The sequence below is a fragment of the Phyllopteryx taeniolatus genome, chromosome 17, assembly GCF_024500385.1.
Source record: "Phyllopteryx taeniolatus isolate TA_2022b chromosome 17, UOR_Ptae_1.2, whole genome shotgun sequence".
NCBI lineage: Eukaryota > Metazoa > Chordata > Actinopteri > Syngnathiformes > Syngnathidae > Phyllopteryx > Phyllopteryx taeniolatus.
This window is the reverse complement of record NC_084518.1, coordinates 5,012,597-5,032,619: the sequence shown is the minus strand read 5'-3', so window position 1 is coordinate 5,032,619 and position 20,023 is coordinate 5,012,597. Positions and strand designations below refer to the sequence as shown.

General features: G+C 41.6%; 1 protein-coding gene across 2 annotated transcripts in view; it reads left to right on the top strand.

Moving 5' to 3' along the window:
- dscama (Down syndrome cell adhesion molecule a) overlaps positions 1 to 20,023 on the top strand; it is a 94,995-nt gene extending 74,972 nt beyond the window's left edge. The window contains exons 12-33 of one of the 2 annotated variants that reach the window (XM_061752185.1): positions 4,431 to 4,627; positions 4,919 to 5,015; positions 5,532 to 5,660; positions 5,869 to 6,036; positions 7,363 to 7,433; positions 8,122 to 8,365; positions 9,021 to 9,167; positions 10,959 to 11,114; positions 11,288 to 11,421; positions 11,694 to 11,847; positions 13,228 to 13,345; positions 13,457 to 13,620; positions 13,908 to 14,006; positions 14,103 to 14,291; positions 14,671 to 14,961; positions 15,235 to 15,411; positions 15,503 to 15,533; positions 15,608 to 15,723; positions 15,837 to 15,986; positions 16,580 to 16,777; positions 16,930 to 17,232; positions 18,055 to 20,023. In XM_061752185.1, coding sequence (XP_061608169.1) covers positions 4,431 to 4,627; positions 4,919 to 5,015; positions 5,532 to 5,660; positions 5,869 to 6,036; positions 7,363 to 7,433; positions 8,122 to 8,365; positions 9,021 to 9,167; positions 10,959 to 11,114; positions 11,288 to 11,421; positions 11,694 to 11,847; positions 13,228 to 13,345; positions 13,457 to 13,620; positions 13,908 to 14,006; positions 14,103 to 14,291; positions 14,671 to 14,961; positions 15,235 to 15,411; positions 15,503 to 15,533; positions 15,608 to 15,723; positions 15,837 to 15,986; positions 16,580 to 16,777; positions 16,930 to 17,232; positions 18,055 to 18,434 — 3,713 coding nt within the window. In that variant the 3' untranslated portion in view covers positions 18,435 to 20,023. Of the gene's footprint in view, positions 1 to 4,430; positions 4,628 to 4,918; positions 5,016 to 5,531; positions 5,661 to 5,868; positions 6,037 to 7,362; positions 7,434 to 8,121; positions 8,366 to 9,020; positions 9,168 to 10,958; positions 11,115 to 11,287; positions 11,422 to 11,693; positions 11,848 to 13,227; positions 13,346 to 13,456; positions 13,621 to 13,907; positions 14,007 to 14,102; positions 14,292 to 14,670; positions 14,962 to 15,234; positions 15,412 to 15,502; positions 15,534 to 15,607; positions 15,724 to 15,836; positions 15,996 to 16,579; positions 16,778 to 16,929; positions 17,233 to 18,054 lie in introns of both variants that reach the window. The other variant, XM_061752184.1, reaches the window with a different exon arrangement.

Genomic DNA, 20,023 nt, shown 5'->3' with positions numbered 1-20,023 from the left:
TTGTCTCCTCCTGCTAAATGAATTGCAGCGATTGCAATGTCCGAGCTTGGCACTTTTATTGTCATGAGTGCTTGTTCTTAGGCTAATGTCTCATCATAATACGCCATGCATCATCCTACATGGACACCACCACTGCACTGCACTAACAGCAGTACAGGCTGACTGCACTTACTGCACTGGGATTAAGCCGCCTGCTTGTCTTTATTTTTCTCCCCCAAGTATCAAACAGCTTCTTATGTAACTAATAATCCATTACGGGATGCAGGTGGAAGCAAATGATTTTTATGTGCTTACCCGTCAAGCATCCTTACCTCCAAAACAGATGCAATTCAGTCAATTCATTACCAATCCACAGCGGATGCTATCAGAGTCAGTCAACAGCCACTCAGTGTTTATTGTTGCCAATTAAGACCAATCAAGCCAATTAGGCATCATAATGTCATGAGACGCAGCAATGAGGGCAGAGAACATAATGAGGTGTGTATGCGGAGAAGTGGTAAATGGCCTTTTGGTCACTGAACGCCACCCTTCAAACAAACATAAGGAAGTCCCCTTATCTGTATCTCTTTCATCTTCTTTACTCATCTGCATCCACCACAAGCCCCCCTCTTACCTCTTGCACGGAGACCCACCCAGTCGACAGGGACACATTTGTTCTTGCGCTCCATGTCCAAGCCAATTGTGCAGCTAAGGGAATTATTTCAGTACATTGCAGGCGCACAGTGAACTCATCATTTCTGTGCATTTGCAAGAGCGCTCCCCTTTCCCCCAACCCACCCCCATCCTTGCTTGGCTCATCCCCAACACCCACTTACAAATTACCCGTGGGGCATGGAGCTACACTCGTCATCTCTCGCCTGGCTCTCATGGCCCTGTAGAGCCAGAGTGCCCTATGGCCAACATTGGCCTGCTCGGCAGCCAGTAACACAGCCCTATAATGTACAGTTTATACACTAATGAAGACAACATTAGACCAGAAGTATTTTTCAAGCTCACAGTAATATAATATCATAATTGCAAATGACAATCTGTTCTAAATTGCCTTACCTGGATAAATAAAGGTTATATATAAATAAAAACATACATATTTAATGGGAGCATTTGTGTATTTGTGACAAAACCGAAAAAAACACTGGATGAAATAGCTCAATGCTATTTAAAGAACAGCACTCTTTAGAGGTTAAATGACGAAAAGTAAACACAGGAAGATCTTCTGGGAAGTGCAATACAAGCAGAAGAGGTTTCATGGCAGCAAAACATAATGGTACAGCAGGGATGGGCATCTTGGAAGATTGTGAGGGCCACAGATGTTTTATCTGTAAATGTGAACATGTGTCCCCTTCAGCCAAAGTTCCTTTGGACAGACTACAAGTCTACACGTTGTCAAAAAAATAATTGTGGTTTTGTTAGAAAAGAACTGGTGAACATATTGAGGACATAATTCCTCCCTCACTCCCAAAGGAACTGTCAACAGCCTCTGTAAACATAAGTAGCTGACTCTATAATGTTATATTCTTTGGAAGCAAAGCAACTTTATATTGCGCATTTCATACACAAGGTAACTCAATGTGCATATCATGATTAAAACATTATTATTTTTATTTTTTTTTAAACAGTTCATAAACATTTAAAACAGAAAACAGCGTACAGTGCAAGAGACTGTATATCATTTAAAAGTGGAAATGCTCTAAAAAGTGATGGTCAACTGGTTAGAGCGTCTGCCTCAGAGTTCTGAGGACCGGGGTTCAAACCCCTGACCCCGCCTGCGTGGAGTTTGCATGTTCTCCCCATGCCTGCGTGGGTTTTCTCCGGGCACTCCAGTTTCCTCCCACAACTCCAAAAATGAGTACGTGTCATACATAGGAGCATACCTAGGAAGCTACTCACATAATGATGATATATTATTTACCTTTTAAATACTTGCGTGTATTTTGGGACACGGAATATTTAATCACAATTCATCAGATCACACATTTTGTATTAGTCCTGCATTGCGCCATTCAGGGCATGATTGTGTAATCATCATTACGCTGGGAAAATCAATGTCAGGTCCATGTTCTATTGGCTACTCAAAATGAGAGGAACATGAGAGGGAGGAGTGGTGTAGCAAGAGGAGAGACTGTCCGATGCTGGTTGGCATGGCAACCTGGCCAGGTGAAAGGAAGCCTGGGAAGAGGGAAGGAAGGGAGTAAAAGTGTGTGTGTGTGGGGGGGGGGGGGGGGGGGTGCTTTTGTCTCATGGCAGTAGCCTATCAGCAACTAGCCTATGTGCTATAATCCCCTGTAGGTTCAATGTATCATCACTGCCCTCTGGGTGGTTGTGAGGAAAAAGGGTGTCTCCAATACATAATTTTTTTATTTTTTTTTAAAAGATTGTAATCATGCACCAAAGACTTGCGAATTGTGTAGATTTTATTTTATTCTTTTCTGCTTAGGCACCATACTAATATGGTTCTGGTTTCCGTAATTTTGTCAGACACACATGCAGCAGCACTCGAGAAATGATAAGAAATTGAAAAACACACGACAACACCTGGTCCACTGAATTTCCTTTTGAAAATCATAATAATGTTACTGATATTCATTCATTCATCTTCCGTACCGCTTGTCCCCACTAGGCCCCTATTGCTTCATATGCCTTTTCCGTGAAAAACTAACGCAAAGTGCATCTACGTGTCGTCAGAGTTCCTTCTTTTGGCTCTTTATCAAATGGTCCATCTTCGTCACTCCCGCTGTCTTTTCCGTTAACGCCACCGGAGAGAGAGCCTCATTATGGTGTTGCAGTACACCAGAGGGATCTGTGAGCTGACATGCCAGAATGAGGCAGACATTTTGCTTTCACACTATAGCAGACAGCAAAATAAATGGTGTTATTCCTGAGGAGACATGAACGAATATGTATGAATGTGTGAACGTGTCGGAACTGTTGCATGTCTTTACCATTATTACGATTGTATAAAGACAAGATTATGGGTTTAATGAGTAGTTAAGATCATTTATATCCACAGAGCTTGAAGGGCAGCACATGTAAATTGTGCAACTCACTGAATTTTTATGGTGTTTATGTCTTTACCGTCATGCACTTTTGTCTTTACAGTTATTGAACAGTTTATATAAAAACCACCCATATCATATTTCTTTTTTAGAGCAGCTGTGTGAGTGTTGTTTGTAAATTACCATTTTTGGCTCAACTGCCCAAACAGTCAATATTTTTTTTGTCTCAGGCCAGATTGTGAACCATATAAATTTATAATCGCCTCATCATATTATTACGTACAGTACATTAAACGCAACAAATTGATGGATAAGAAGTTTTGAAATCAGAAGTTAAAGAATGTAGTTTGCTCAACTGTTGTTCAATATATTTTAAAAGGGCTTTTGATAACAAAAACATTTCTTGCAACATCTTAAACGAGAAGACCCTGCAATTTTGGTACAGATTTTACCATGAAATATGACATTATATTGTTTTTTTTTTCTTTTATAGTTTAGATTTTTGTAAAGATACAGATTTAGTTTAAAACTGTAAACACACTAAACCAGAAATTAACTATTGCATATTGATATTTATCTGTTTCCCACCTTGTTAAATAATTGTGGAAGAATATAAAATGTCATGCAGATTTAATAGAACCTACCGCTACATCCTGGATGCTGAAATCCATTTGATATTTTCAGTTCAGACGTCTTATTTCCGCTACGCAGCGGAGCTACTTCCTCCGTCGCCGTTTGTCACCTCGCGGATTGTTCCAGACTGCCACGAGTGTCAACAACATCGCCAAGTGCTTCCGCTTATCCACTTACATGGCGAAATGAGAGTAGCTGCGCTCTAAAATTAGAATCTTCGCTGTTATATTTTCCCTCATTTTTTATTTTTTATTTTTTTTCTGAACATGCCTCACAAAAAATTTATACTTGTCATGCAAAATAAATCGCCGTTCTTTTCTGTAGACGAGCCCCAAATGGCCGCAGACTAAATAAGAGATGAGGCTTAAATGTTTGCAACCTCTTACCTGACACTTCTCGTTGCATCACTGGAATCATGTTTTACATGTGTGTGTGTGTGTGTGTGTTTGTGTGTGGGTGTGGGTGTGTGTAGAATGTCTGGGGCCAGAGAACTGTTATGTTTTGCGTGAGATATCACCATCATGTATTTGGTGAGATGTCTTCAGAGGGTTCTTTGTACCTTTTAGGTGCATCACATACAAGATGCATGCCAATATACCTCTTGTGTGATATTTCATTCTTACTAAAAGCAAAGCTACTCATTCAATGACATTTCATGGAAAATGAGGAAAAAATAGTGACACCTTGGTTACCAGCACTGGTTTGATTATTCGATAGCGTTGCTGTTTTAAAAGCACAATGTAACAGCTCGTAAAAAAAAAAAATATCTTTGTATTTTTCTCCTTTTAATTTATGACGAACTAGTTCCTGCCATGATCACCTCTTACCCCAACACCACACTGGCCACACAAGGCGAAGAGAAGAAAATGAGCTGCACGGCTCATGGTGAGAAGCCCATCATGGTACGCTGGGAGAAGGAGGAGCGTATCATCAACCCCGAGACCAGTCGCTATGTGGTTACAGTCAAGGAGGTCGGAGATGAAGTCATCTCCACCCTGCAGGTAAGGAGTCTTCTTTTCAAGAAGTCAATATGTCTAACTTCCTAATATTCGTCAAGGCCTTTTTGCGTGTCATGATGGGTTACTATAAATACTCTATTTAGATTGATCTACATTTGATGCCAATATAATTGGGAAGCACAACTAAATTTGGCCATTACAATGAATGAGGTCAAATGATGTAAAATTGACAGTAATGTGTCCCAATTACAAAAGCATAATCAAGGACTCGAGACATATTCGACTGTATATACATTTCTTTGACAAACAAACTCATTGTGCTGCATTCATCAGATCATGCCCACAGTTAGGGAGGACTCTGGCTTTTTCTCCTGCCATGCCATCAATTCCTTTGGTGAAGACCGAAGGATCATACAGCTCACAGTGCAAGGTATAACTACTATTTATTCACGGTAGAAATATCTACAGTGGAACCTGTGGAAGTGGAAGAGCGAATGAATACATTCCACTTCTGATTCCCTCAGATTGCGAAACGCTTTTTTTGCATAGGAAGTAACGAAAATAGAAATAATCCAGTCCAGAGCCTGGTACCATCATAAAAACTGTATTAAGTGCACAGGTGATGTTTGAAATTACATTTCTTACACATTCTTAACCGTCATTCACAGGAATAGATTTGTTTAACTATTAATAGTGAAACAAAAAGAGCGATATAGCTCACTTTTTTAGCATTATTTATATTGACTTGTAAATACTATCATATTATCGATTATACTTGAAATTATGAAATCATTCAAATTAAATAGATTTTGTTCATATTGTCACGTAGGGCATTTGGCTTTCGAGGTTCCATTGTATAATATTGAGTTTGATCCTGTGAATTGTCGTCATTTGCTGTCACCGCACTAGCAATGAAAACATTACTTGTCAACTTTGCTCTTGTCAGAGCCTCCTGATCCCCCGGAGGTGGAGATCAGAGAAGTGAAGGACAGAACTATTGCCCTGCGTTGGAGTATGGGATTTGATGGCAACAGCCCAATCACAGGCTTCGATATTGAAAGCAAGAACAAATCAGGTAGGGGAAAATGTCTAATATGAAATATGATCAAATTGTATATACCGCACAAAGCTCGTGAACATTTCTCGACGTGTTTTTGGGAATGAATTATCCCTCCACTCACTTTGTGTTTGCACTAATATAAGCTGTCCTGATTTGCTCATTTTACTTAACCTCTGGCTTGACTTCAGCGACCCCATAAAGTGCACCCTCTCCCTTTTTGCAGCCTCCTGGGACACTGCTCAGAAGACCAAAGATGTCTCACCTCAACTCAACCAGGCCACAATCATTGACCTGCACCCTTCCTCCACCTACAACATCCGCATGTTTGCCAAGAACCTAATCGGAAAGAGCGAGGCCAGTAATGAGCTCACCATCACAACTGATGAAGCGGGTAAGGTGTTGGATGGTTGCTCTGTCTTCTGTTTAGTTATACAGTACCATATACAGTATCTGCAAAATTTTTTCCAATAAATAAATATCCACCTCTCCGCATATAGAAGCGTCTATGTGTTGGAGGCACGTGCACACATAGATCCCAAGTGGTGCTCATGAACCTGCCCTTTTACCCTGGATTAAAAAAGTAACCTTTTTGCTGCAGCCCCTTTTTTCGTCATTCGTCAATTCAATAAGTAAATAAATAAATACCCTCTCTTTCATCAATTCCACCCAATGTGTTTTTTTTTATATTTGAGGGGCAGTTTCTTTAGTCCCTGGAAGAATTGTACATATGCTCCCACCTTCATTTATTTGGGGTTAATCAGAGGCACTTTACATGCTGGCAGGTGTGAGCTGACACACATTTAACATTAGTTTGACTGCTTAATTCTAAATACAACCATATTTATCAAAGGGTGTGTGCACTTGTGCCACCACATTATCTCAGTTATTAATGTTTACTTCCCCTCTCAATTTTTTTTTTTTTCCATTGAGGTGCACAGGTTAACTAATAGTGGTCACTTTCTAAATTATTTATCTTATTTGTCTCATTATTATATACTGTTCCACAAAAGCCTGATGCTTTTAACCATCACCTCCTTTCTTAACAGTTGTATCATTGACTGCGTTGATTGTGTTAATAGAAATAAATACATAAGTTTGATATACATTACTTTTTTTCTTAATTATATGAGTAATTTATGCAATTGGGTACCCTTTTTCTGGGCTTGAGCACCTGCCCCCAAAAATGTCTATGCACGTGCCTGATGTGTTCTGCACGTTGATGTTTATTTTACGGGGACCTTCGGATTAGTCACACCCGGTCGCACAAGTAAGATACAATAAGGTTATTATAGGTTATTTAGACTTAAAAAAAAAACAATGATACCAACAACTGTCAGAAGTAAAAGACAAGAAGCAAAAGGAGAGTCGCCCCTGACAAAGTCAATTCATTAACATCTTGGTGACATCAGCCCCATCCCCATTGGTTCTGTTGCATTATTGAACACATGCTGACCTTGCACTAAAAGCAGAACTTTTCAATTAGCAGCCTCGGTCGTAAATTTCACAAAATGATCAATAGAGTCAGTTTGGACCCCATTCTGCAAATTGGCCCCCCTATCTATTCATCTCCACAACTACCACCTCCTGCAGAGCACTTCCACTCGTACGCAAGCAGCCCCGCCTTTAAAATACGGCCATCACATTTGTGTGAACCGCGAACATTTGTCTTTGTAGACGGCTTGTCGATGAATTAAAAGTGTGTTAAATCTGTCTTCAGCCCCTGACGGACCACCTCAAGATGTGCACCTGGAGGCCCTCTCCTCTCAAAGTATCAAAGTTTCCTGGAGGGTAAGTTACTACTGTGTTTACTTTTTTACAACGGACAATGTAGCTGTTTCCACACAAAAATGATTCAAATGCAGGAAGTGTGAGCGGTTTGCAGCATCTTCTGGTGCTCTATTTGTTTTATGGCATGCAAAACCGTCACCAGTAGTGTGGAATCTACCTATATATGATCCTCTGGGGGTTGTCACCAGACAGTAGGGTTAATGTTTCAGCTGGCAAAATTGAATTGTAAGTGTATTAGGTTTGTTTGTGGGCTGTTTACACCTTTTTTTTTTCAATTATGGTAAACAACTAAATTTACATTGCAACATGGTATCCCAAATGTGTGCTTCTTTCATCCTTTTCAGGACTGCTTCTGTCCTCATTTTGATAATCTGTCAACAAATCTGTTTCGGCTACATTGGTGGAATCGATCAAATTCATTAATTAAAAAAATAAATAATTATTTCATTTTCAGATCTGTTTGAATTTTATTTTATTTTATTTTATTGGTATATGTAAAAGATCTGTCTGTGGCAAAATTTACAAAATGCCTTTAAGTTAGAAAAAAAAAACTTAAAGGCTTTTTACGGGGGAATGTTTAATGTTTTTTTTTTTGTTTGTTTTTCAAAAGGTTGCTTTGACATTCAAGGAAATATAAGGGCATAGATGTTCATCCTGTATCCAATAACCCGTCTCGCTTCTCTGCTAGGCACCTAAGAAACACCTCCAGAATGGCGCAATCAAAGGCTACCAAGTGGGCTACAGAGAGTACAGCTCAGGTGGAAACTACCAATTCAGCGTAATCAGTGTCGAGACAACGGGGGACAATGCAGAAAGCTTGGTACTGGACAATCTCAAGAAGTTCACCCAGTACGGCGTTGTGGTGCAAGCCAGTAACAGTGCGGGCACCGGGCCATCTTCCACGGAGGTGGCTGCCACTACACTGGAGGATGGTAAGAACGCAGGCCAAAATTATGATTATGTATTAATCATAATACATTCAAAAATCGTGATGATCATAATATCAATCATAACATACACTAAATGCAATACTCGGCTTGGCTTCGGTGGTTATGTCATTCAACCTGAAGGAAGCCTGATCAATCAAAGTCAATCAAGTCCAAATATCATTGTCCAAGTACGATACAGTCATAATACAGTACCTGATCCGTCATCAGATAGTTGGACACGTTTATTATACCACAGGAAATTCATATTTTCACAGCACAGTGGCCTACTGATTAGCCCTTCTGCCTCACAGTTTCAAGTTTCGGGTTTCATATCTTGGCTCTGGCCTGTGTGGAGTTTGCATATTATAGCAAATCGGATGGATGAAATTCAAGATTCAGCCGTATGCAAACGAGCCAGCATGCAAAGGAGTTCTCCTATGGCCACCAACTCAAAATATCTTAATTGTTAAACAAGGAATATACATCGTGAAGTCTGTTCTGCTGTCAATTTCAAAGAGGCGAGCAGTATTTAGATAGACAATATGTGAGGTAACATTACAACCTAGTGGTAAGTAGGGGTACTGCAACGTCTCTTCACTCTTTCGGGGTCTGCTGCTTGTGCACGCCTTCATCTCGCCTCTTCTTCTTCGCTCCCCAGTACCCAGTCGTCCTCCAGAGCACGTCCAAGCCATAGCTACATCTCCAGAGGTCATCTCCTTATCCTGGTTGACTCCTCCTAAAGATGCTCTGAATGGCAACCTCCTGGGCTTCAGGGTTATCTATTGGGCCAACCTACCCGATGGAGGTACCGTATATACTGTACACACTCATTTACACTTCACATATGTTATGAAATGTTTTTCATGGTATTTGCATTGGTTTATTTATGGATTTTTTAAAATAAAACAATAAAAATGATTCCTGAACATCGTCTCGCTTGCAGCAATTTGCATCGGCCCTGACTTGGCTGGGTCTCAGCATGACTCAGTCGCTTCTTTATCAACTCATTTCAGCATATTTTCAAAATCGCTGTGAGCTAAGAAAAATGGTGTGATGCTGAGTAATAAGGTTTGTTACTGATGCTGCCGAGTAAGTAATACCTTGGAGTCACCCAGTGCATTGTGGGTATGAGGAATAATTTAGTTTTGGGCAAAATACACCGTGGCAATGTGGACGTCAGATAACGTGCTACGCCATTATCGCATGCTGGCTTTGCATGAGCGATAGTTGGTTGTGACAGCACAATTACCTTTGACCCCTGCCCTGTCACATCATGTTGGCCTGCACATTGAACATGAATGCTTAAGGACTTGACAGCCATGAGGAGTTTGCATGGTAACAGTCGTCAGTCTCGGTGTGTGGGGAAAAACAACAATGCATTTTATCCAAGTGGATAGAATAATATCCCGAGTAATATTTTATTTTTAGTTTTTCTTTTTGTGTCTTTTTTTTTATGGTTTAATATCCTACACTATGCCACTTACAGTATACTGTACTGAAAGAAAAGTATTCTGAATGGCCAGCAGAGGGCAATTTATAACACTCTTAGCCCTGACTTATTATTAATAATATATATATATATATATATATATATATACTGGATATATATATCCAGTGGCCTCTTGGAAAGGTAAATTTGGCCCGTTGTATGTTCCACATAATATATTGAGGAGTGACAATAAAACGCTTCCATACAATAGCATATTATTTAAAATACTGTGTGTGTGCATGTGCGTGTGTGTGTGGGTGTGTGTGTATATATATATATATATATATATATATATATATATATATATATATATATAGGTGCAAAAGATTGAATTCACTGAAAATTGTTAGTGATATGAATAAAGTTCAAATGTAAAAAAAAAAAAAAACATGAAAATAGTGCCTATTTATCATTATAATTTCCCAGCTGGAAGTGACACACCAACATAAAAAGTCACTTTTACTTAAAATGGTGCCAGGGTATGATAAATTATGTGCTTTTCTGTACTTATTAATATTGTGTGGGTTGTTTTTGTTGTTGTTTGTTTTTCAAATACATTTTTTTGGTTTGATATTTTTGTCATTCATGCAGATTGAGAAGTGAACTGTAACCTGGATGTGAAGGAACTGCTGCTTGTGTTAATGTAATTTTAGTGGGGAAAAAAAACCCACCAAAAGATTTTTCCTAACGAGCATAACAAAATGGTTCATCCCTCGTGGGTTTAACCTCAGGTTATGTCATCACAGTAGTTTTACAGGCCCCCTTCTTTGTCTTTTGATCGCTCACGAGAAGCCAGAGACATAAATGCTCAAATCATATATCTGTGGCGACAACTTAAAAGGAGAATGGAAACGGGGGGTCATGTCTGAAAAGCGAAACCACGAGATATCAGTGATTTCAACACTGACAGTCAAGGTCAGCGGGTTGCCAGTCGAGGCCTGCCACCCGTGCAGACCCTGCTTATGGGGTTTCTGCATGTCCTCTGCTGCATAATATAATACGTGTGCATGTTTAGCGCAATGGCAACAGTAAGTTTAGTTACAAAACGTTTGGTTACAAGGAGCCAGAAGTCGACTTTACTGAATTGTATTGATATCCTCTCCTCAGAGCTTGGAGAGATCAGGAATGTGACAACTTCCAAACCGTCACTGGAGCTGGATGGGCTGGAGAAGTACACCAATTACAGCATCCAGGTGTTAGCCTTCACCCGAGCAGGCGATGGTGTTCGCAGCGAACAGATTTACATCCGCACCAAGGAGGACGGTAGGCAATCATTTCCCTCATAAAAAGAGTTGAAAAGATGGGAATCAGATTGAAACTGAATGAGCCCATGTGGTAAACATGTTATTATGAAACATGCTACATACTATAAATGGAAAGTTATGTCTCTCATGTAGGCGGAAACCCATTTTTTAAAAATGTTCTGTGTGTTTCAGTTCCTGGTCCTCCTGGTGGTGTGAAGGCAGCAGCTGCTTCCAACTCGGTGGTGTTCGTGTCATGGCTTCCTCCTCTCAAAGTGAACGGCATCATCAGGAAATACACTGTTTTCTGCTCCAATCCACACCCCACGGTAATGCAGAAAGAATACTGTACAGTAATAGAAATACTGTATAATTACAATATAAAGACAAAAAGTATCTCAAATGGATGATTGTAATCTACCTGTGCGTATCAATGGTATGCACTGTATGTACAGTAAACACCCATGTGCTAACTAAATTCAAAGGACTGTACTTGGTCACTTTCAGGATTCTTCAGTTGGGTGCAACAGTGATTGTTTTATTCCTGAATGTATTTTAGTGGTAACAGAAAGTTCAGACTGGAATATCTTTCCACACATAGGTCAGCAGTGAGTTTGAGGCCGCCCCGGATGTATTCTTCTACCGGATCCCCAACCTGAGCAGAAACCGACAATACAGCATCTGGGTGGTTGCCGTCACTGCTGCGGGCCATGGAAATGCCAGCGAGATCATCACTGTTAAACCCACGGCTGAAGGCGAGTGGCGCTACGGCAGGTTAAAAATAAGATTGACGAATGATGACTGCCTGGTGGGGAGGTGCAGCAGTTGGAGACAAATAATGTCCACCTCTTTTCGAATGTTTGCAACTTCAGGCTCCAAATTGTCGATGTTGTGTCAACAAAAATCAGTGAAATACGAGTCACCAAAGAACAGTTACGACCATAGCTACATTTGTGTGAGTTCACATGTCCACTGCATGGCATGCAGTGGCGCATCAGTAAAACGCTCCTAACGTATCACGTGGCCCTGTCAGCACATCACTTTCTTCGTGAGAGCGTGGATGATCGCATGTGCAGATCAACCTCGCAGGTGCCAAGACCCACGCCACTTATCAGGGCTTTCACATCGTTCCTGAATGTATTGAGTGGACGTTATCGCTGCAGTAGAGGTTGAAGATGTTTGCGCCCTAATGTTAACTAGCCTGCCGAATTTGAATGAATTGCTATGTATATAAAATTAGGCTTCAAAAGTTGAATAATGAGGGCCACCTCTCAGCTCGCAGACGCTGTGGACGTGTTGAATGGATGCGAAGAAATCATATATACCGAGGGAGTATATGATGTAAAATCACGTTAGAATGATTATTATTTATAATCATAAAAATAAGCACAGAGGTCTACTTATCCTCCAGCCAAACACGGCACCCGGCGACAGCGGGACGGTAAGCGGAAGCCCAAGGTAGTTAGACAGTCGGCACTGCCCCATTCACGAGGTACCAAGTTGCCCACGAAGCCACGTTGTCTCTGGTGAAAGTTTACAAAACTATCTGTCGTAAAATTCGCTCAGCAGTGTTGATGTTCAGCTCGCCGTCTGCGCTATTTTTTTTCCTCATTTTTTGGGAGCTTAAATAATGTCACCAAGCAGTTCTGTAAACTGAGGCATCGTGAGCTTGCCAACGGCACGCTGCCGTAGTAAATGAGGCTTGTCGTGGAAGCTAAGCGCAGCTAACTCACAACTGAGCAGCATAGCCAAATGAAACGACATCAATTTGTCTTTATGTAGTGGGGGAGGCAACTCGCAGTAGAAAGGATATACCCCAGCCCCATGATGTCACAAGGCTGTGTTTTAGCCCCGCCCACAAAATCAGGAAAATTCAAACGGTGAAAAAGCTGTTTAAGCGATATGTCACGAATTCAACACGCTATTGTTATTGTTAAGTCTTTGCATATGTTTTCAGCACTTCCAACATAATTTATGTATTTAGAAACAAAACACGGATATCTGCTTCGTGCCACTTTAATGTGGGGTGGAGCATGGTGGGAAAGTTTAATGATAATTTTGAGGATTCGCCGTGAAAAGGGAGGTTTTAGGGCTCATTCATTGCTGCTTGCAGCCTAAATTGTTTATTTTTGCAGCTCCAGCACGCATCTTGACCTTCAACAGGACCGTCACGACACCCTGGATGAAAGACATTGTGTTACCTTGCAAGGCGGTAGGGGATCCATCTCCAACAATCAAGTGGTTGAAGGAGAAGTAAGTATCCACAAGCACAAAGACACTGATTGTAAATTAATGTATCGCTTGTAACTGCTCGTTCAGCACACGAAGCACCAACCCCATTCACCTCATACATCTGTGTCGCAGCACTGGAACCCCTGCACCCGTTGTGAGCGACAGCCGGCGCAGTGTCCATACTAACGGCAGCCTCGTTGTTCGGACAGTGAAAGCAGAAGACTCTGGGAACTATACTTGTGTAGCCAGTAATAGCTTTGGCTCTGAAAAGATCATCCTCAACCTGCAGGTTCAAGGTAGGAAACGGAGATACACAGTGCGCAAACCCCTGCGTAGTCATGGTTTGGTATTTGTGAATTTTCTGGGGGTAGGGGGGACCAACCTTGCCCTCTGTAGATTGCTTTTTGTGCTCTGGCCAAAACAATAAAAGTATTACTTTGGCACCATCTTGGTGGCAAATAACTACGTTGAACTGAATCGAGGAGCTTTATTTCGACAGAACTCGTACCACCCTATGTTGACATATTGTGACATATATTAGTGTCCCATCCCATTTCATTGGTAAAAGAATTGTGTTCCTCAGTTCCACCTGACCAGCCTCGCCTCACAGTGACCAAGACAACCACAACTTCCATCACACTGTCCTGGATACCTGGAGACAATGGTGGCAGCTCCATCAGAGGTCAGACATATGTGGAATTTTACACATTTTTCATCTTCATCTCTCAAAGTACTATTCCTAATCTGATGGCATCCAATACCGCCTTTTTGTCTCTAGGCTACATTTTGCAATATTCAGAGGACAACAGTGAACAGTGGGGCAACTTCGCCATCAGTCCAAGTGAGCGCTCCTATCGATTAGAGAACCTCAAGTGTGGCACCTGGTACAAGTTCACTCTAACGGCCCAGAATGCCGTTGGTCCCGGACGCATAAGTGAGATCATTGAAGCGAAGACCCATGGGAAAGGTGGGACTCATGTTCATTTGTTGTCGGGCCTAGTCAACAACACAATAGTTGTTTTATAGTGTTGGCACATTTCGGAGTTGCCTATTAACCTGAGGGTTGTGCGTTCAATCTGCCACGGAAGTGCCTATTTTATTATTCATTTCAATTACTATCTGCATTTAATCATAATGCAGTTCATTGTTAATGACTAAATCACAGACTTGTGTGAATAGAAAGACTTTTGTTTGAATGTTTACTTTTCCATAACACATGACACATTGCTACAATGTAGTAAGTAGACAATAGAGTCGTTTAGTCTCTTTTGTAAGTACAAAGAAGTACCACGATCCATGCTTTTCAGGTTTAGACTTGGGTTTATTCTTACCATCTGTCCCTTTAGAACCTCAGTACTCCAAAGAGCAGGAGCTCTTCACCAGCATCAATGCCACTCGAGTGAAACTCAACCTGAACGGCTGGAACAACGGCGGATGCCCGATCACCTCTTTCACGCTGGAGTATCGGCCCATGGACTCTCCTTCGTGGACCGCGGCGCAGCGCACCTCCCTCACCAAGAGTTACATACTGTACGACCTGCAGGAGGCCACCTGGTACGAGCTGCAGATGAAAATCTACAACAGCGCTGGCTACGCTGAGAAGAGGCTCAAGTTTGCAACGCTCAGCTATGACGGCAGTGAGTTCAACGTTTAGCTATGGCTCACATGACACCCACCACATGATTCACCTGCTGCGCCAATATAAGTATATTGGTCATTTTCATATAATTTGCTCAACGGTTGAGACACTTGTAAACACTTGTAAATAAAAACAAATTCTAAACTGAACCTCTTGGCTGCGCTGCTTCCGTTACATGGGAATGTTCGCATTTTTTTGTTTTTGTTTTTTTTCTCAATCCAATTTGATTTCAGTTGAGTGCCACGTCACAGTGCCATAATCTCTTTCGCAGGCACCATTGCCCCTCTGGTGAAGGCACCCAACGTGAGTGAGGACACGTCTGCAGGTGGCGAAGGTATGAAGATGATGGTGACCATTTCCTGCGTGTTGGTGGGAATTGTTGTTATCTTCATCGGCCTGCTGGTGCTGAGGAGGCGAAGGCGTGAGCAGAGGTTAAAGAGACTACGGGGTGAGATGGGAGCGGGCGCCATTGTTTTGTGTGACCCTTTCGTCATCTTCACACAGCACATTCAATATTGTGTCCTCGTTTTGGTTCTTAGATGCAAAAAGTTTGGCTGAGATGCTCATGAGGTAAGAGTCTTGTGCGTTAGAATCGTCACGCTTAAGGAAGGGCTCGTTATGAAGGAATTATTTATGCTTGCCAGTAAAAACACGCGTCCAGCAGAGCCAGTCAACAAACAGCAGCAAACACTACGGATGCACATCGACATCCCCAGAGCTCAGCTTCTAATTGAGGAGAGGGACACCATGGAGACTGTTGGTAAGCACATCATGAACATACCACTGCTCAAATACTTGCCCTTGCCCTTGTTACTGCTCATGAACAAATGTGATTATTGTGTTTTTGAGCTTGCCCTTGTTACTGCTCTGCAGACGACAGGTCCACTGTGCTATTGACTGATAACGACTTTGGGGAAACACAGAAACAGAAGTCATCCACAGTCACCCACACTGTTCACTACCAATCCCTCTCCCAGGCCACCGGTCCTCTGGTAGATGTGTCTGATGCCAGACCAGGAACCAGTAAGTCCAGTACGGAAACCTTTTTTTTTTTTTTTTTTTTTACTTCATTAAATATACAATTTGCTGGATTTCTGTTAGAGGCTATTGTTCATCTTGTGGATTACACTTAATTAATGTGAAATCCTTGGGACAGTTGGGACAAAATGTACCACTCTTGTATCATTATTTCGAAAGCAAAGCAAAGCAAATGTATTTATACAGCGCATTTCATACACAGGGTAACTCAATGTCTAACGATACAATGTAGACACATCAACATCAGAAATCAATATTGGTTTTGTACAGTGTCCAACTATGTGCAGTTGTGCACTTAATATTGATTTTCCGATTTCAGGATGATGTAAACCTTCAAATTCGCATGCAAGGTCAATACATGCAAAGCGAACCTGTTTTTTTTAATGTTCTTTTTGTTTTGGTGCCGAGTCCATAAATGGTCAAACCAAGAACTGATTATCATCTTGTTGTTTTTTTTTTGTTTTTTTTTAACTTTGGATACCGGTTTGAGCTAATGATTAAAGGTAATTTTACTGAACCGATTGAAAAAAGTAATTTTACTGAACCGATTGAATCCTCCTCTCTTATTAAAATCTCAGACCCGACTGCCCGCCGCACAGCCAAAGCTGGCCCGGCTGCTCGCAACCGCTATGCCAGCCAATGGACCCTGAACCGCCCACATCATCCAGTCTCCTCCCACACGTTAAGCACCGACTGGAGGCTCCCCACGCCAAGAGTTGCGGGCTCCGTTGACAAGGAGAGCGACAGCTACAGTGTCAGTCCATCTCAGGATACCGGTCAGCAGCTATTTTTATGCATACAGTGTCATTAACATCACCAAACATCATTGCATTTTTTGTTGTCTTTTAACGATGTTACATCACTCACCGACACTCTGCCACTGACCCTGGACACTAATATCCTCCGCTAAACTCGGGCCCATCTCTAGATCGCGCTCGCAGCAGTATGGTGTCCACGGAGAGTGCTTCCTCCACTTACGAGGAGCTCGCCAGAGCCTACGAGCACGCCAAGATGGAGGAGCAGCTGCGCCATGCCAAGTTCACCATCACCGAGTGCTTCATCTCCGATACCTCCTCTGAGCAAATGGCCGCCGGCACCAACGACTACACCGACAGCCTGACCTCCAGCACGCCGTCCGAATCGGGCATCTGCCGCTTCACCGCTTCCCCGCCCAAGCCTCAGGATGTCAGCAGGGTCATGAACATGGCCGTGCCCAAGGCCCACAGACCGGGTGAGGCAATTGCTGCCAGAGCCCGCAGAGTGCATTCTCACTTAACATTGCCACAAAATAACAGTTTTCATTTCCTGACAACACTAAAACCTTGAATACCTTAAATATGCAAAATGTCAACTTTGAATTTGGTACTGTGTATGCCAGCAGTAAGTCCTAAATGATGTTTCTCATTAATGTTTCCTTGCCCATTGGTCAGTTTGATAAGCCACCAGACTGTACCCCTTAATGGCCTTTGCAACTTCACACATTTGCCTCAACTTTTTCACAATGATTTAAAAGCGTAATCCCAGAAAACATCCCAGATCTATACTTTTATCACGATCATCAATTCGGAAACACTAGAGGTGTCTAAAAGTAAACGTGACAGCGATAAATTGATCAAAACAAATGAGTTGTTCGAAAAGATTCAATACATATAGTACTTAAAAATTAAATGCAATGGAACTTTCCATTTCCCTTTCAAAACAAGAAATTCAATCACAGCTCTCTGCTTCTGACGGGCATCCAACAATGCTGTGATTTCCAAAATGGCTGACAAGAAGAGAACAGGCTTAAACATAACTTCTAAAAGTCAACCTTCCAATATGTATTAAACTACAAATCGTGAACATTTCTGGGGAAAACTAAATGTTTAGTAGGTTAAATTAAATTGGGCTCATTGCTTTTTGGCTGCACCTCATAAATCAATCAAAATAATGAATAATAAACATAAACGTGACATACTATATTGAGATTAAATCTCATGGGGACGGTGGAAATGTCTTTGGGAATTTGTGATTTGTATTGCGTCAAGCCTTACGTGCGTGTCTCGTCTTGCAGGGGGCGAGTTGGTTCACCTTCCTCCTTACCTGCGCATGGACTTCCTGTTAAACCGAGGCATGTCCTGCTCAGGGTCATCCAGGGGGACAGCGAGCGGGGAGAGAGCGGCCATGGGCCAGGCCTGTCTGGAGCCCCAGAAGAGTCGCTCGCTGAAGCGGCCCTCTCGCATGGCGCCACCGACACCCACAGAGGCCCCTCAGGCCAGCAGGGACCCAGCGGCCCAGTGGCAGCCTGGCTCAGCTGCCACGCTCCCCCACAGAGAAGGCTCAGAGCTGGCCCAGGCCGCCAAGCTCAGCACCTCCCAGGAGTCCCTGCTGGACTCACGAGGACATCTGAAACAGAACAGCAATCCCTACGCAAAGTCCTACACGCTGGTATAACAGCAGGGGCTCTTGGACGGGACTAGAACTCACTCTAACACTGGACTTAACACTCAAGTGCAGTAAACTGACTCACCACACAGTTCTGTATATACTGTATGTCCGAGCCTTCCGAGGGTGCGGTCACTTTTACTAATCTACTTTTATTTATTTTAGAACTTCCTTTCATCTCCTCTTTGTATTTTTCTTTTTTCTTTTTTTCCACTTGGGAAAAAAAAAAAAATCAACTTCATTCATCAGAAATGACTGCAACTAGAGCGCTACCAAACTAAATGAATAACGGGGGGAACATTATTTACTCTTGATTATTGTTCGTTCTTTATAATTGATGAGTAATTATTAATTGTTAGTTGGCATTTATTAATAATCATTCAAATGGATTACCATAGCAACAATGTTTTCATAATAACTTGGTCATGTTTTTTGTTTCTTTTTCTGGAATGGAAGATGAGGATGAGAAGTCATTTTTTTTCCTATGGAATATCACTGAATGAAACTTGGAACAAAAGAAATTGACACCCTTTCACTTTTCAGCTGCTCTCAAATTGTTACTTTTTTGGAAGAAAACAAAAATCTATTTCCTATGGATGCATGGGGACTGACCAATTCAAAGACAATGAGAATTACCATCATAGCTAGCTGGACAGCCCAACCCAGCATTTTGTCACACTTATGAAATGATCCAATGTGAAGATTTATTATTCTTATTACTATAAATATATATATAAAAAGAGAAATCACTTTTATTTGTGGATATTACAGGGAAAATTTGATTTGGTTAATAAAGTCTTTAGTCTGTTTGCACATATCTTGTTTTAATTAGGAAATGGCGTCTCTGTCGATCTTTCTGTGTCCCATTCTCCAATGGTGCAATATGAAAAATGAAAAAGAAAGTCTATGAAAACTATTGCTATATACTGTACTGTAATGATGAAAAATAACTTTGTTGTGAGTGTACTGGACACATTCCAGCTATGTCTTCAGGTAGTTTGCCACTGCTTGTGTGCCAGGGTGGTGAGTGGTATTAGGCTAGAACATGGCGGGTTTCCACAACTAATGGTTGGCACTTCACAGCGCCCCCAACTTGAGTGTGTCCAAATAGATCCCCCTTCTCTCAGTGCACTAGGAAGAGTCCTCAGGGCTCACACTCTCCTCAGTAGATCTACTGTTGCTGCATTGCAGTGATGCTCCTCTACAGGGAAAAAAAAAATGTGAGACAATCCAGCAGATCCCCCATTCAAAACTAAAAAATATATATATATACGGTATTTGGGAAGTACCGGAAAAATTATATAATAAGAAAATGTTATTTTTATTTGTTTTCTTTTGTGGGCTACCCTGGCGCATTTTGACTTTCTGGTATATTTTTTTGCTGGAGAGAGAAGAATATTAGTCATTCTTCTGTGAGGTCACTCTGTCGGTTTCTATGATTCGTTTTATCCCTAACTGTCTTAGTTCTGATGTTTTGTTTTTAACAACAAGCAATGTCACATCTTATTTTTTAACATCGGTGTTCACCATGGTGGCACTGGAATAAAGATAAACTAACACAAAATTCAAATTTGCTTAATAAAATGGCTGTTCCCCAA